At 51.0% G+C, this 14273-nt stretch overlaps 1 protein-coding gene across 2 annotated transcripts in view; it reads left to right on the top strand.

Moving 5' to 3' along the window:
• Nucleotides 1-14273, top strand: part of WDR54 (WD repeat domain 54) — a 135698-nt gene that overhangs the window by 86940 nt on the left and 34485 nt on the right. For both annotated transcript variants that reach the window (XM_086964381.1, XM_086964382.1), the window contains 2 exons: nt 8263-8363; nt 10073-10235. In XM_086964381.1, coding sequence (XP_086820507.1) covers nt 8263-8363; nt 10073-10235 — 264 coding nt within the window. The remainder of the gene's footprint in view (nt 1-8262; nt 8364-10072; nt 10236-14273) is intronic.

Raw genomic sequence — 14273 nt, 5'->3', positions numbered from 1 at the left:
TCCTATTCCTTGGAGGTGCTCAGGAGGTCTCCCTTCCTGAAGCCTCCCCACACTTCCTATACCTTGGAGGTGCCCAGGAGGTCTCCCTCGGTGAAGCCTCCCCACACATCCTGTACCTTGGAGGTGCTCAGGAGGTCTCCCTCCCTGAAGCCTCCCCACACATCGTATAACTTGGAGGTGCTCAGGAGGTCTCACTTCCTGAAGCCTCCCCGCACATCCTATACCTCGGAGGTGCTCAGGAGGTCTCCCTTCCTGAAGCCTCCCCGCACATCCTATACCTTGGAGGTGCTCAGGAGGTCTCCCTCGCTGAAGTCTCCCCACACATCCTATACCTTGGAGGTGCTCAGGAGGTCTCACTTCCTGAAGCCTCCCCACACATCCTATATCTTGGAGGTGCTCAGGAGGTCTCCCTCGCTGAAGCCTCCCCACACATCCTATACCTTGGAGGTGCTCAGGAGGTCTCCCTTCCTGAAGCCTCCCCACACATCCAATACCTTGGAGGTGCTCAGGAGGTCTCCCTTCCTGAAGCCTCCCCACACATCCTATACCTTGGAGGTTTCCCTTCCTGAAGCCCCCCCACACATCCTGTACCTTGGAGGTGCTCAGGAGGTTTCCCTTCCTGAAGCCTCCCCGCACATCCTATACCTCGGAGGTGCTCAGGAGGTCTCCCTTCCTGAAGCCTCCCCGCACATCCTATACCTTGGAGGTGCTCAGGAGGTCTCCCTTCCTGGAGCCTCCCCACACATCCTATACCTTGGAGGTGCTCAGGAGGTCTCCCTTCCTGAAGCCTCCCCACACATCCTATACCTTGGAGGTGCTCAGGAGGTCTCCCTTCCTGAAGCCTCCCCACACATCCTATACCTTGGAGGTGCTCAGGAGGTCTCACTTCGTGAAGCCTCCCCACAGATCCTATACCTTGGAGGTGCTCAGGAGGTCTCCCTCGCTGAAGTCTCCCCGCACATCCTATACCTTGGAGGTGCCCAGGAGGTCTCACTTCCTGAAGCCTCCCTACACATCCTATACCTTGGAGGTGCTCAGGAGGTCTCCCTCGCTGAAGTCTCCCCGCACATCCTATACCTTGGAGGTGCCCAGGAGGTCTCACTTCCTGAAGCCTCCCTACACATCCTATACCTTGGAGGTGCTCAGGAGGTCTCCCTCGCTGAAGCCTCCCCACACATCCTATACCTTGGAGGTGCTCCGGAGGTTTCCCTTCCTGAAGCCTCCCCGCACATCCTATACCTCGGAGGTGCTCAGGAGGTCTCCCTTCCTGAAGCCTCCCCGCACATCCTATACCTTGGAGGTGCTCAGGAGGTCTCCCTTCCTGGAGCCTCCCCACACATCCTATACCTTGGAGGTGCTCAGGAGGTCTCCCTTCCTGAAGCCTCCCCACACATCCTATACCTTGGAGGTGCTCAGGAGGTCTCCCTTCCTGAAGCCTCCCCACACATCCTATACCTTGGAGGTGCTCAGGAGGTCTCACTTCGTGAAGCCTCCCCACAGATCCTATACCTTGGAGGTGCTCAGGAGGTCTCCCTTCCTGAAGCCTCCCCGCACATCCTATACCTCGGAGGTGCTCAGGAGGTCTCCCTTCCTGAAGCCTCCCCGCACATCCTATACCTTGGAGGTGCTCAGGAGGTCTCCCTTCCTGGAGCCTCCCCACACATCCTATACCTTGGAGGTGCTCAGGAGGTCTCCCTTCCTGAAGCCTCCCCACACATCCTATACCTTGGAGGTGCTCAGGAGGTCTCCCTTCCTGAAGCCTCCCCACACATCCTATACCTTGGAGGTGCTCAGGAGGTCTCACTTCGTGAAGCCTCCCCACAGATCCTATACCTTGGAGGTGCTCAGGAGGTCTCCCTCGCTGAAGTCTCCCCGCACATCCTATACCTTGGAGGTGCCCAGGAGGTCTCACTTCCTGAAGCCTCCCTACACATCCTATACCTTGGAGGTGCTCAGGAGGTCTCCCTCGCTGAAGTCTCCCCGCACATCCTATACCTTGGAGGTGCCCAGGAGGTCTCACTTCCTGAAGCCTCCCTACACATCCTCTACCTTGGAGGTGCTCAGGAGGTCTCCCTCGCTGAAGCCTCCCCACACATCCTATACCTTGGAGGTGCTCCGGAGGTCTCCCTCGCTGAAGCCTCCCCACATATCCTATACCTTGGAGGTGCTCAGGAGGTCTCCCTTCCTGAAGCCTCCCCACACATCTAATACCTTGGAGGTGCTCAGGAGGTCTTCCTTCCTGAAGCCTCCCCACACATCCTATACCTTGGAGGTGCTCAGCGGGTCTCCCTTCCTGAAGCCTCCCCACACATCCTATTCCTTGGAGGTGCTCAGGAGGTCTCCCTTCCTGAAGCCTCCCCACACTTCCTATACCTTGGAGGTGCCCAGGAGGTCTCCCTCGGTGAAGCCTCCCCACACATCCTGTACCTTGGAGGTGCTCAGGAGGTCTCCCTCCCTGAAGCCTCCCCACACATCGTATAACTTGGAGGTGCTCAGGAGGTCTCACTTCCTGAAGCCTCCCCGCACATCCTATACCTCGGAGGTGCTCAGGAGGTCTCCCTTCCTGAAGCCTCCCCGCACATCCTATACCTTGGAGGTGCTCAGGAGGTCTCCCTCGCTGAAGTCTCCCCACACATCCTATACCTTGGAGGTGCTCAGGAGGTCTCACTTCCTGAAGCCTCCCCGCACATCCTATACCTCGGAGGTGCTCAGGAGGTCTCCCTTCCTGAAGCCTCCCCGCACATCCTATACCTTGGAGGTGCTCAGGAGGTCTCCCTCGCTGAAGTCTCCCCACACATCCTATACCTTGGAGGTGCTCAGGAGGTCTCACTTCCTGAAGCCTCCCCACACATCCTATATCTTGGCGGTGTTCAGGAGGTCTCCCTTCCTGAAGCCTCCCCGCACATCCTATACCTTGGAGGTGCTCAGGAGGTCTCACTTCCTGAAGCCTCCCCACACATCCTATACCTTGGAGGTGCTCAGGAGGTCTCCCTTCCTGAAGCCTCCCCACACATCCTATACCTTGGAGGTGCTCAGGAGGTCTCCCTTCCTGAAGCCTCCCCGCACATCCTATATCTTGGAGGTGCTCAGGAGGTCTCCCTTCCTGAAGCCTCCCCACACATCCTATACCTTGGAGGTGCTCAGGAGGTTTCCCTTCCTGAAGCCTCCCCGCACATCCTATACCTTGGAGGTGCTCAGGAGGTCTCCCTTTCTGAAGCCCCCCCACACATCCTATACCTTGGGGTGCTCAGGAGGTCTCCCTTTCTGAAGCCCCCCCACACATCCTGTACCTTGGAGGTGCTCAGGAGGTTTCCCTTCCTGAAGCCTCCCCGCACATCCCCTAACTTGCCTTCTGCCATATTTCGGTCAGTGTTGCTCTCAGGGTGGGGGGCTGTGACCCTGGTTTATTCCCACCTTCAGACCCGTTGAGGGCCCCGTTGGCTCCATCGCTCGCTGTCAGCCGGAGCTGTGGGTTCCTTCTGTGAGGCAAAACCCCACCAGCCGCTGAGCTGACCAGTAATACAGTCTCAGGTCTGGAAGGGCAACTTCACCCTCGCGTGGTCTTCTGGTCAGGGACAATAACGCGACCACGGGGGCAGCGCTACCCCACAACAGTCATTTTGTCACACTGTCCCCCCTCTAAAAGTTGATATCTGGAACCCTCATAAGGGGTGTTTTGTAGCATGTATAGGTGTACGTTACTGGAATCATTGTGTGCAGTGCAGCAGCGCCTAGTAGGGAGAGCAGGAGCTGTCTCCCGTGTACCACATCTGTTTTTTTTACCTCCAGAATTCTCACCAAGTTGTCACATAGTCTTTTAGATTTTGTTACATATACCCAGGGCCACTAGAGTTATGCAATTTTGTGGCAATTTTTGCATAAATATGAATGAAATGAAAATTGAAAATTGTACTTGTATAGCGCTAACTACCCGGAGGCCTCGTAGCGTTTGTGACTGAATTTGCTTTGCGCTGGCTCAGGGCAGATCAGCAGGATTTGGTATACAAGTGTGTTTTCAGGGCTTTCCTGAAGGACAGATGGTTACTGTTTCCTCGCAGGGATAAAGGGAGGGTGTTCCAGAGTTTAGCCGCATTATGGGAAAAAGAGCGGCCTCCCCAGCGGGCTTTCCTGACTCTGATGGAGGTGGTCAGCTGGAGGGTACAGGAACGGAGGGAACGGGACGGGACGTAGGGAGTAGCCAAGGGATGTAGGATTGCGGGACCTGTGCGATGAAAGGCTTTGTGTAAAATACACATAGCCTTAAATTGTACTCTTGCCACTATAGGGAGCCAATGAAGCTCCCTTAGGGCGTTCCTCGCTGACTGCCAGCGAGGAAGGTTATAGAGTAGGCGGGCCGCACTGTTTTGTGTGACTTGGAGCTTCTGGGTGGCAAAGGTCGGAGCTCCCATGTAGAGGACATTCCCGTAATCCAGGCGGGAGAGTATAAGGGTCTGGACCAGGATCCTCCTTGCCTGAAATGGGAGCAGAGGGAGCACCTTGCGCAACATCCTCATAAGCCCAAAGCAAGTGGCGGCGGTCTTTGTGGCTTGGACCGAGAAGTCCAAAGCTTTATCAAACCAGATCCCGAGGCTTTTTATTTGGGACTTGGGGACAGGGGGCGAGCCCAGACATGGTGGCCAGATGGATGCAAGGACAGAGGGAGAAGGATTACCCAATAGGATGACATCTGTCTTCTCCCCGTTAAGTTTTAAGCAGGAAGAGTGCATCCATCTGGCAACAGCCTCCAGACAGGGGCCTAGGGTGTGGGACGATCCCTCAGGGTGGTCTAAGGAGACCACCAGTTGGGTATCGTCCGCGTAGGTGACGATACGCACACCGAAGGGATGGACTATCCTGTCTAGGGGTTCCATGTAGGCATTAAACAGGGTGGGGCTCAGGGAGGAGCCCTGAGGGACCCCACACCTGAGTGGGTGATTGGGAGACACCGTCTCACCCTCAAAGACCTGGAAGAAACGGTCAGTCAGGAAGGATGTCAGCCATTCCAGGGCCGCGCCCATGTCCGCCAGTCGTTGTAATAGCGTGACATGGTTAACCGTGTCGAACGCGGCGCTGAGATCTAATAGGATGATGGCGACTTTTCCACCCCGGTCCAACACGGCCCTTGCCTCTTCCGTTACCGCTAAGAGAGCGGTTTCAGTCCCATGCAGAGGACGGAACCCTGTCTGAGAGGCACGCAGAAAGCTATTTGACTCCAAATAGTTCATCAAGGTGTTATTTACGTGCCTCTCAAGCAGTTTGCTCAGCCAAGGGAGTAAGGAAATAGGACGGTAATTCGGCAAGTTGTTCTGGTCGAGATTGGGCTTCTTCAACAGAGCCCTCACCATCGCGCACTTCCATGAAGGAGGTACGGATTTGAAGGTGATGGATGTGTTGAGAACGTCCAATATGACCGGGCGAATCACGTCCATGACCTTAATGAGGGTCTGAGGGGGTGCTGGATCATTGGGGGAGCCAGAGGTAATTTTAGGGGTGAGTCTATCCAAGGCAGGAGTGTCCAAGACTGGAATTGTATCAAGCGTACAAGAGTCGGAGGTTGTAGGTACGAGGGGTTCCGTGTCATTATTAGCGTCCCTAAAGGAGGAATAAATGGTCTGGATTTTTTGTGAAAAGAAAGCAGCCAAATCGTTACAGCGATTTTGGGCGCCTTCAGCAGAGGGACACTCGGCCGGGGGTGTGACGAGGGATTTGACAATTTTAAAGATTTCCCTTGGGGCATTAGCGGCTGCATTAATTTTGCCACTGTAAAAAGAAGCTTGTGCCACCTTTATCTCCTGTTTGTAGAGCTTGATGGCAGCTCTATATTCAGCCTTCCTGAGTTGGGAGTAGTCCTGTCTCCAGGCTCTCTCGTGTTTACGACAAGCTAATTTCATGGTCTTGAGGGCAGGTGTATACCATGGGGTGGCTTTGGGTCTTATTGGGCCTCCCCATACAATCTACTAACTCCATAATCAAGTCAAGTCAAGTCAAGTCAAAGAATTTATATAGCGCACTACATACCCAGAGGGTCTCAAGGCGCTTAGGGAGGGGAAGAGGATTACTTGTCAAATATCCACGTTTTAAGTTGCTTTCTGAATGCTAGGTGGTTCTGGGTAAGGCGAAGGTAAGTGGGGAGTGAGTTCCATATTTTAGCAGCCAGGTATGAGAAGGATCTGCCTCCCATGGTTGTCTTGTTGATGCGAGGTACAGTGGCGAGGGCTTGGCTGGAAGAACGTAGTTGGCGGGAGGGGGTGTAGAAGGACAGTCGTGAGTTGAGGCATTCTGGTCCGATGTCGTAGAGTGATTTGTGTGCATGGGTTAGCAGTCGGAACGTGATCCTCTTGTTGACGGGTAGCCAGTGGAGGTCTTTCAGGTGACCAGAGATGTGTTCGTTACGCGGGATGTCTAATATGATTCTGGCTGAGGCGTTTTGGATTCGTTGGAGTTTCTTCTGGAGTTTAGCGGTAGTACCTGCGTAGAGGGTGTTTCCCTAGTCCAGTCGGCTCGTGACCAGAGCATGGGTGACTGTTTTTCTGGTTTCTGTGGGGATCCAGCGAAATGTTTTTTTGAGCATGCGAAGAATGTTGAAGCAGGATGAGGATACGGCGCTGACTTGTCTGTTCATTGAAAGTGAAGAATCCAGGATAACGCCTAGGTTCCGTGCGTGGTCTGTCGGGATGGGTGCTTTTCCAAGGGCTTCCGGCCACCAAGAGTCGTCCCATGCAGAGGGGGATGTGCCTAAGATGAGGACTTCTGTTTTATCTGAGTTCAGTTTCAGACGGCTCTGTTTCATCCATTCGGCAACTTCTTTCATTCCTTCGTGTAGGTTAGTTTTGGCGGTGCTGGGGTCATTGGTGAGAGATAGGATCAGTTGAGTGTCATCCGCGTAAGAGATGATGTTGAGGTTGTGTTGGCGTGTGAGGGGGCTCATGTATACGTTGAAGAGGGTGGGACTGAGTGAGGATCCTTGTGGTACGCCACAGATGACTTCAGTGGCCTCGGGCTTGAATGGTGGAAGGCGGACTCTCTGGGTTCTTTCGGTGAGGAACGAGGTGATCCATTCAAGTGCTTTTCCTTGTATTCCGATGTTTCTGAGGCGTTGTAAGAGGGTGCTGTGGCAGACTGTGTCGAAGGCAGCAGAGAGGTCGAGGAGGATGAGGGCGACTGTGTCTCCATTGTCCAGTAGAGTTCGAATGTCGTCTGTTGCTGCGATGAGGGCGGTCTCAGTGCTGTGTTTTGCTCGGAAGCCAGATTGTGAGGAGTCGAGGGATTTGTTGGCTTCGAGGAAAGCGGCAAGCTGGTTGTTGACAGCTTTCTCGATGACTTTGGCCGGGAAAGGAAGGAGTGATATTGGACGGTAATTTTTGAGTTCGGTGGGGTCCGCTGTGGGTTTTTTCAGAAGGGCGGTGAGTTCAGCGTGTTTCCAGCTTTCCGGGAAGGTGGCGGAGTTGAAGGAGCAGTTGATGACGTCTCGGAGGTGCGGTGCTATGATGGAGTCTGCTTTGTTGAAGATGTGGTGAGGGCATGGGTCTGTGGGGGATCCTGAGTGGATGGAGTTCATCAGGCGGATGGTGTCCTCAGTGGAGATTGGGTTCCAGTAGTTAAGGGTGTTCAAGGGGGGTGAATGTTCCGCATATGGTTGGGTGGGTTGGTCTTCGGGATCTGCTGCTTTTACCCCACAAATGTTGTGTCTAGCTCAGACGGATCGTGTGTTACATAAAATATAGCTAATCAGGTTGCTGCATAGCCGCAACGCTTTCTGCAGAGGTCGACTAGTCCTCTTACGGTTGCTTATTTGTGGGAGAGGGTGGCCCTCCCCAGCACCACCCATGTTTCCTACCTCAGATATGTCGGTCTCTCTCCTTCAAGGCTGACAGAATGAAATGAAAGAGGTACCTTTCTAGCCACGGCTGCATATTATATGACAGACATCATTGTTAAATGTTGGGCCCTTAAGTAAGTAAACATCTTCTAGATGTGCTTCAAGAAGACATCTTTCCCTCGACATAAGATAGTGGCTTTTTCAAAATACCCCTGAGTTTGCATGGCTTCCTTCCAGCTAAGAGGCCACCCTGGTTTCTTTTCACAAAATGTACAGCAGTGAAGCTCTTCATAGATGCAGCGTTGAAAGAATGTTTAGGTTGCTTTCTAGGCCACATGACTCCAGGAAACCCTAAGTTATTGTATGTAGTGAGTCACTAAGACACGGCGCTGAGGGTTTTTTCTCTGACATCTGTCACTAACCCCTTACAATCCTTGTTCCAGGATTGCGAAGCGGACCTGGTCACTGCTGACGACTCCGGGGTTCTGTGCGTCTGGAAGTCGGGAGAAGATTTCAAATTACTGAACAAGATCTCCGCATACGGGTGAGGCTCCTCGTCCAAGGGCCGGGTCCTTTCCTCAAGGCCTCTCTTTTGACTCCCCGTCTTAGTCTTTCATCAAGTAGTTGACCCCAGGAAGCTTTCACTGTTTTTGCTATTTCTTTGACTCATCTCTGTGCCGGCGACTGACGCTTGGCATCAGTGTCTTGTACTGGGGGTGCTAGGTGTGCCTCTCTGCGGATGTGGTAGACCAGCAGGGGGCCTTTCTGCACCAGTCTGTCAGATGCTTTTAGTTTCGTTTCTAGTTTTTCGAGCCAACAGATGCTTAGGTTGCCAATCTGGTGGGAGCCTCAATAGCGTGGCTGAACTTTGGCCAATTGCACACTCTTGACAACATCTTGGAGCATGACCTAAGCATGAGGTCAGATGGAAGGAGGGCACAGTAGTGTCAAAGTATTCAGGCGTGTAGTTTATGTTTTTATAAGATGAAAGAACAGCTAATAGTAAGAAGGGCAATTGTAGATAAGCTAGCATCTCTCACCGGTCACATTCCAGACTATAGGTGGTCTGTGAATTGATAACGTTCCTCATAGGTAGGGAGGAGGGTGGTATTGGTGCTAGAGAGGGACAGACAGACGGACACATACATGTAGTATAGCAGTGTACTCTTGTAGTTATCGTACACTGTCTTGGTAGCCCATTGTATTCTAACTCGTGATTTTGGTTGGCTCAGAGACCCCAAGGAGTCATTTCATTCAAATACAGTCTGGCAAAAAACAATGTCCTCAGCAGGTCTGAATGAGCCATGTAGGTACATTAATGAAGTGTGAAAGTAACCTACACTCTGTGCACAGCACAAGGCTCAAGTGAGGGGTGTCAGACCCTAAAGATCCGTCATTGGCGCTCATGGAAGCGCTATTGAGATGCCGGAGGCTTGCACCAAACACCTGGACAAGAGAGATTCAAGGTCTACATGTGTGTGTTGTGGAAGTGAGCAGCCAGGATCGGAGGACTGCGTATTGAAAATCTGCAGGACAGTATATGCAAACAAGGAGGCGGCATGTTCCACGTCACAGACCACCACCAACTATGGCTATGATACACCTGTGTGAGAGTAAAAGCAATCCCCCTGAGCCACCTCCATTCCGCCCAAAGTTAGCCAATAATGGACAGGCTTCAAGGTTGCTTGTATGCCAAGAGCCTCTCGTAGCCGGGGAAAGATATGTGTAGAAGTGTTTTCTTGGATACTGACAATTTAATGGAAAAGAAATAGGCGGGCAATGAGTTGCCCAGGCAAGCAGTGACTACCTTCATTAGAACCCTCACACCATAACATCCAGTGACTTGAGATTCCAGTGGAAGCACTGAACTAATCCCTGGTGAGCCAGAACTTGGAACTTCTGTCCAGTTTCAGCCGCCTCTGAACCCCTTCTTCCCTGCCATGTCACTTTCTCCTCCGGGTACAAACTTTCCTCTGGGAAGGTCATGTCCGGCAAGTCCCTGCCCTTTCCTTCCTGCAGCGGATTGTGTGTGTTTCAGCTTCGTGTAGGTACTAGACGGTGGTGGGCATGTCTTCGCCGCGGAGAGCTGGAGGTTGGAGGATTTGGTATGTTTCATGGTAGTAGATCCGTGACCGCTGCAGGAGTGGATCCCCGGTCACCACACTGGATCCCACACAGCTCGCATCGGAGTAGCACAGAAGGTGATCTTTACAGAGGTGTGGGGGCTCCTCACAGATGTGTTTTCTTTTTTAGGGGTACCTGTGCGTCAGTGAAGATGTGGAATGGAGTGATTGCGGCGGCGTATGGCAGTGGCCAGATCCGCGTCTACGATGCTGCCACCGGGACAGTTCACGCAGAAGTCAACGCCCACGCACGCTGGATTTACGCTTTGGATATCGCACCAGATTCTGGAAAGGTAGGATGTGATGATCTCCTCTGCTGTGATTTTCTTTTGAGGTCTGGTCTAAAAGCAGCTTTTAGCTCTTTGTTGTCGAAGACCTATTGTTTATAACAACTTGGTTTGGGCAGCCCATAACTTAACATGGTTTGCTTTCTTGTCAATCTCATTTGTTTGCTGTTTGTTTGATGGCTCTCATTCCCCTTCTTGTGATTCTCTCTCCTCTGGAGCATAGTTTCTGTACCATCCTGTTTATTGGATGATTGTGTCCTTCCGCTGCTTCGTTTCGGGAAACAACTATTTTATTTTGCTTTCAGCACTCTCTAGGACTGTCTGCTTTTTTATGTCTCCTCTTCCCCCGTGTGCTGCTGATTGTCCTGCCCTTCCTGTTCTCTATGTTGCCCTCCCTCCCTCCAGCTCATCCATTGCTTCTCATCCCTTCTTTGATTTTGCCAAAACTTGTCTTTCCAGGAGTTTCTAAGTATTGTATCCAGGCCGCCTATAACATTCACTTCGACCAACAAGCCAAGGACCGGTCACCTTCCTGTTGTTCTACTGCTTGTACCGCTTGGTAAAACTGTGTGTTTGTTCTGCAACATGAATGTCAGGATTTTGCCAGACAGACTGTCTATGCACACCCTCAAGATATGTTGGCCTATATCCGTGATAATTCACAGTGCACCATCTGCACCCCTACCCTGACAGGGTAACAAATGTGTGTGAAACCAGAACATGACAACCCTGATCTCCAAGGAAATCGTGGTAACAGATCTAGAACCCTTTCGTTTGCACTCTTCTACATAACCAAAGATGTATGCAGGAAGTACTCAGCCAGGCTTTTCAATATTTAACCCAGATCTTTTGACTGGAGGTGAATGCATGATTTATTCAACATTCCGTCCATCATTTGTCTGCGTATCACTTTTCACCCTAAGTGGGATGGGTATGCCAAAACGTGGGTCCCTTGCTCTCTTTGCCACTGGATTCAAGGTAGCCTGGCTGATGATGGGTGTTACCCCGAAACCGGTCCCATGATGCTTGTTTCTGGTTAAGGGAGGACCTGGTTTGGCGGTTCGGGCTGGACTGTTCCCATGAGGCACAGGGCCAGCCTGATTTGCATGTGGCCATGTCTGAACTGGGGTAGAGTAGTGACCAGAAGAACAATGGATTTAACCCAGATCTTTTGACTGAGGGTGAATGTTTGATTCCTTCAGCATTCCGTACATCATTTGTTTGCGTATCAATATTTATTGAAGCCTTGTGATTCTTGTATAAAATACAAACGCTGCAATAATCAAAAGAGTGACATTGAGCAGCATAATTAGCATTATGAGAATAGTGGAATAGATTAACAATTCCAGCAATGTGCTAAAGCGGTGAATCAATGAATACTGTGAATAGTGTACTCTGACCTAGCACTCTATAACCTAGTTTGGCCTAGAGCGGGTGATCTGCCAAATCCCTGCTGGGTGGTGTAACTTCCCCATTACCTGCGGGCAAGTGTCATCAGGCTGCCCGTCTTGGTGTAGAGCTCAGTCGGCTGAGTGCTCCTCTGAGCTAAACAAGGAAGTGGTTCTGTATATATAATAAACCGCACCCGTTTGACCATGTCGAAACCCAAGTCAGGCCACAATTGTTTACTCTAGTTCGATAGGTTCGTCACCTACCAGGCAATAACCTAAATTACATTTGCGCAGTGAACATTATTCTTTGTACGGACTACAAAAATTGTCGCTGCACTCCATATAAGTTATATGTTCTTTGCAATTTTAGTTAATAAGTCACATTCAACAAGTGTTAGATCTTAGCTTATTTATTGTCAAGTTCCTCCCAGAAAATCACTTTGGTACATCCAGCATCATATGGTATAGCCAACATGTGTTTTGTCACATGTATGACCTCTTAAGGGCTCTTATTGTGAAATATCTCCAAAAGTTCCAATAGAAATTCTATGCGGTCGTTGGCCATGCCCCTCAGGAATGTCTTCATGAAGTACGTTGCCTCTGCTATAGGACGAGCCAAAAACCACACGTATTATTGGCTGATATCGGGAATGTCAGGGTCCTGATCTAATCTGTGAGTGCGGTAGATATGATGAACTCCTGAGTTCGCGCACATAAAGCAGTAAACATTGGTGTTCCATACTCAGGACGCGAACGTTTATTTAATTTTTTTACATACCTTTTAGGAGGGACTGACAGCTAACATTTGCTACCAGGCCACTTCTAGCCCTAAATGCGCTTTCACACACCTTTTATTCAAGTATTTTTTCAATGAACTGTTCCAACATGTGCATCCACCGTGTTGGAATGGAAAATTAAAAGACAAAAAAAATGACCTCCTGGTCATGACACATGCATGCGCATACTTTATCACGCTGGGGCTGTTCTAGCATCATGACATGTAATTGTGCATGTTTTGTGACTCTTGCACAAACATGCATCATCATGCAGCGGGTCTTATTGTTATGTTTTACAGATGCAGATCTTTCATTTCTATTGATGCTGTTGAATACCTGCTTAAAGGTTGGGCAAAGCTAAAAGACAATACCTATTGACTTTGCCAGTTCTTATTTATTAAGTTGGGATGTAGGAGGCGAGGATGGGTTTGGCGATGATACTCTCTTTCAATGAAGGGCTCATGCTGTGTTCTGACCTGCCTTCTATACCAGACCTGGGCGTTGTTTGCGGAGTTTCCCTACGCTGAACTCCGCGAAGTGACAAAACAACTCAGTGGAGTTCCGCAAGTGGCAGAGTGCGGTGCAAACTGCCGTTTGCACTGATCTTCCTGTCGCTCGGGTAGAAATTCTACCCGAGCAGCGGCTCGGGCTCTCCAACTTACAGTTTGCGAGCTTGAGTGGGGAAAAAACTCTGCTGCACTATTCAGAGTTGAGTTTTCTCCACTCAGCGAGCTCCGCGGAGTGCTGCAAACACTGCGAACCGAGCAGAGTTCATTGTCCAGGCCTATTCTGTACCCACTGCAGACACTAGCCTAAGCGTCAGCATGGAGGAATCCAGGCATATATTTAACACACGCTGAGCTGATTACTAGATGGAAACTGTAGGCTAACCTAAAAGATAACCCCCACCTCCCAGGGAGCAAAGAGAATCACTGCAACATCATGGAAGCAAACACACAGCAAAGCAAAAACGCCAAGGTCCAGATGCAGTGCAGCAGACCAATGTGGCAGGCACCCGAGAGATTCACTCCCCAGGGCAGGGACAGGCAGCAGATCAACGAGCCAGACTTACGAGATGTCTCCCTCTCCGATCCAGACACTATTCCGCAGTGAGACAGCAGGAGGGCTTGAAGACACCTCCAAACTCCAAGTCAGAAAGGGCTCAGCAGTAAGAGAAGCCCAAGCCTAGGAGACTCCACGCTTCCCAGTGCTACAGCGCGAAGGGAGTACGGTTAGGAGATGACGCGGTTCCAACATCAGAACAAGTCCTTGGAGTAAGATAGGCGCAGGCCTTGGACACCCCCTTTTGTGTAATCCAGGAAAGAAGCTGTAATAAGATAGGCGCAGGCCTTGGACACCCCCTTTTGTATAATCCAGGAAAGAAGCTGTAATAAGATAGGCGCAGGCCTTGGACACCCCCTTTTGTGTAATCCAGGAAAGAAGCTGTAATAAGATAGGCGCAGGCCTTGGACACCCCCTTTTGTGTAATCCAGGAAAGAAGCTGTAATAAGATGGGCACATGCCTAGGACCCCCCCCCCCCCTTGTGTAATCCAGGAAAGAAGCTGTAATAAGATAGGAGCAGTCCTAGGACCCCCCTTTTGTTTAATCCAGGAAAGAAGCAGTAATAAGATAGGCGCAGGCCTTGGACACCCCCTTTTGTGTAATCCAGGAAAGAAGCTGTAATAAGATAGGCGCAGGCCTTGGACACCCCCTTTTGTGTAATCCAGGAAAGAAGCTGTAATAAGATAGGTGCAGGCCTTGGACACCCCCTTTTGTTTAATCCAAGGAAGAAGCTGTAATAAGATAGGCGCAGGCCTAGGACACCCCCTTTTGTGTAATCCAGGAAAGAAGCTGTAATAAGATAGGCGCAGGCCTT

Source organism: Lissotriton vulgaris, chromosome 3_2, assembly GCF_964263255.1.
Source record: "Lissotriton vulgaris chromosome 3_2, aLisVul1.2, whole genome shotgun sequence".
NCBI lineage: Eukaryota > Metazoa > Chordata > Amphibia > Caudata > Salamandridae > Lissotriton > Lissotriton vulgaris.
This window is presented reverse-complemented; position numbering and strand designations above follow the sequence as displayed.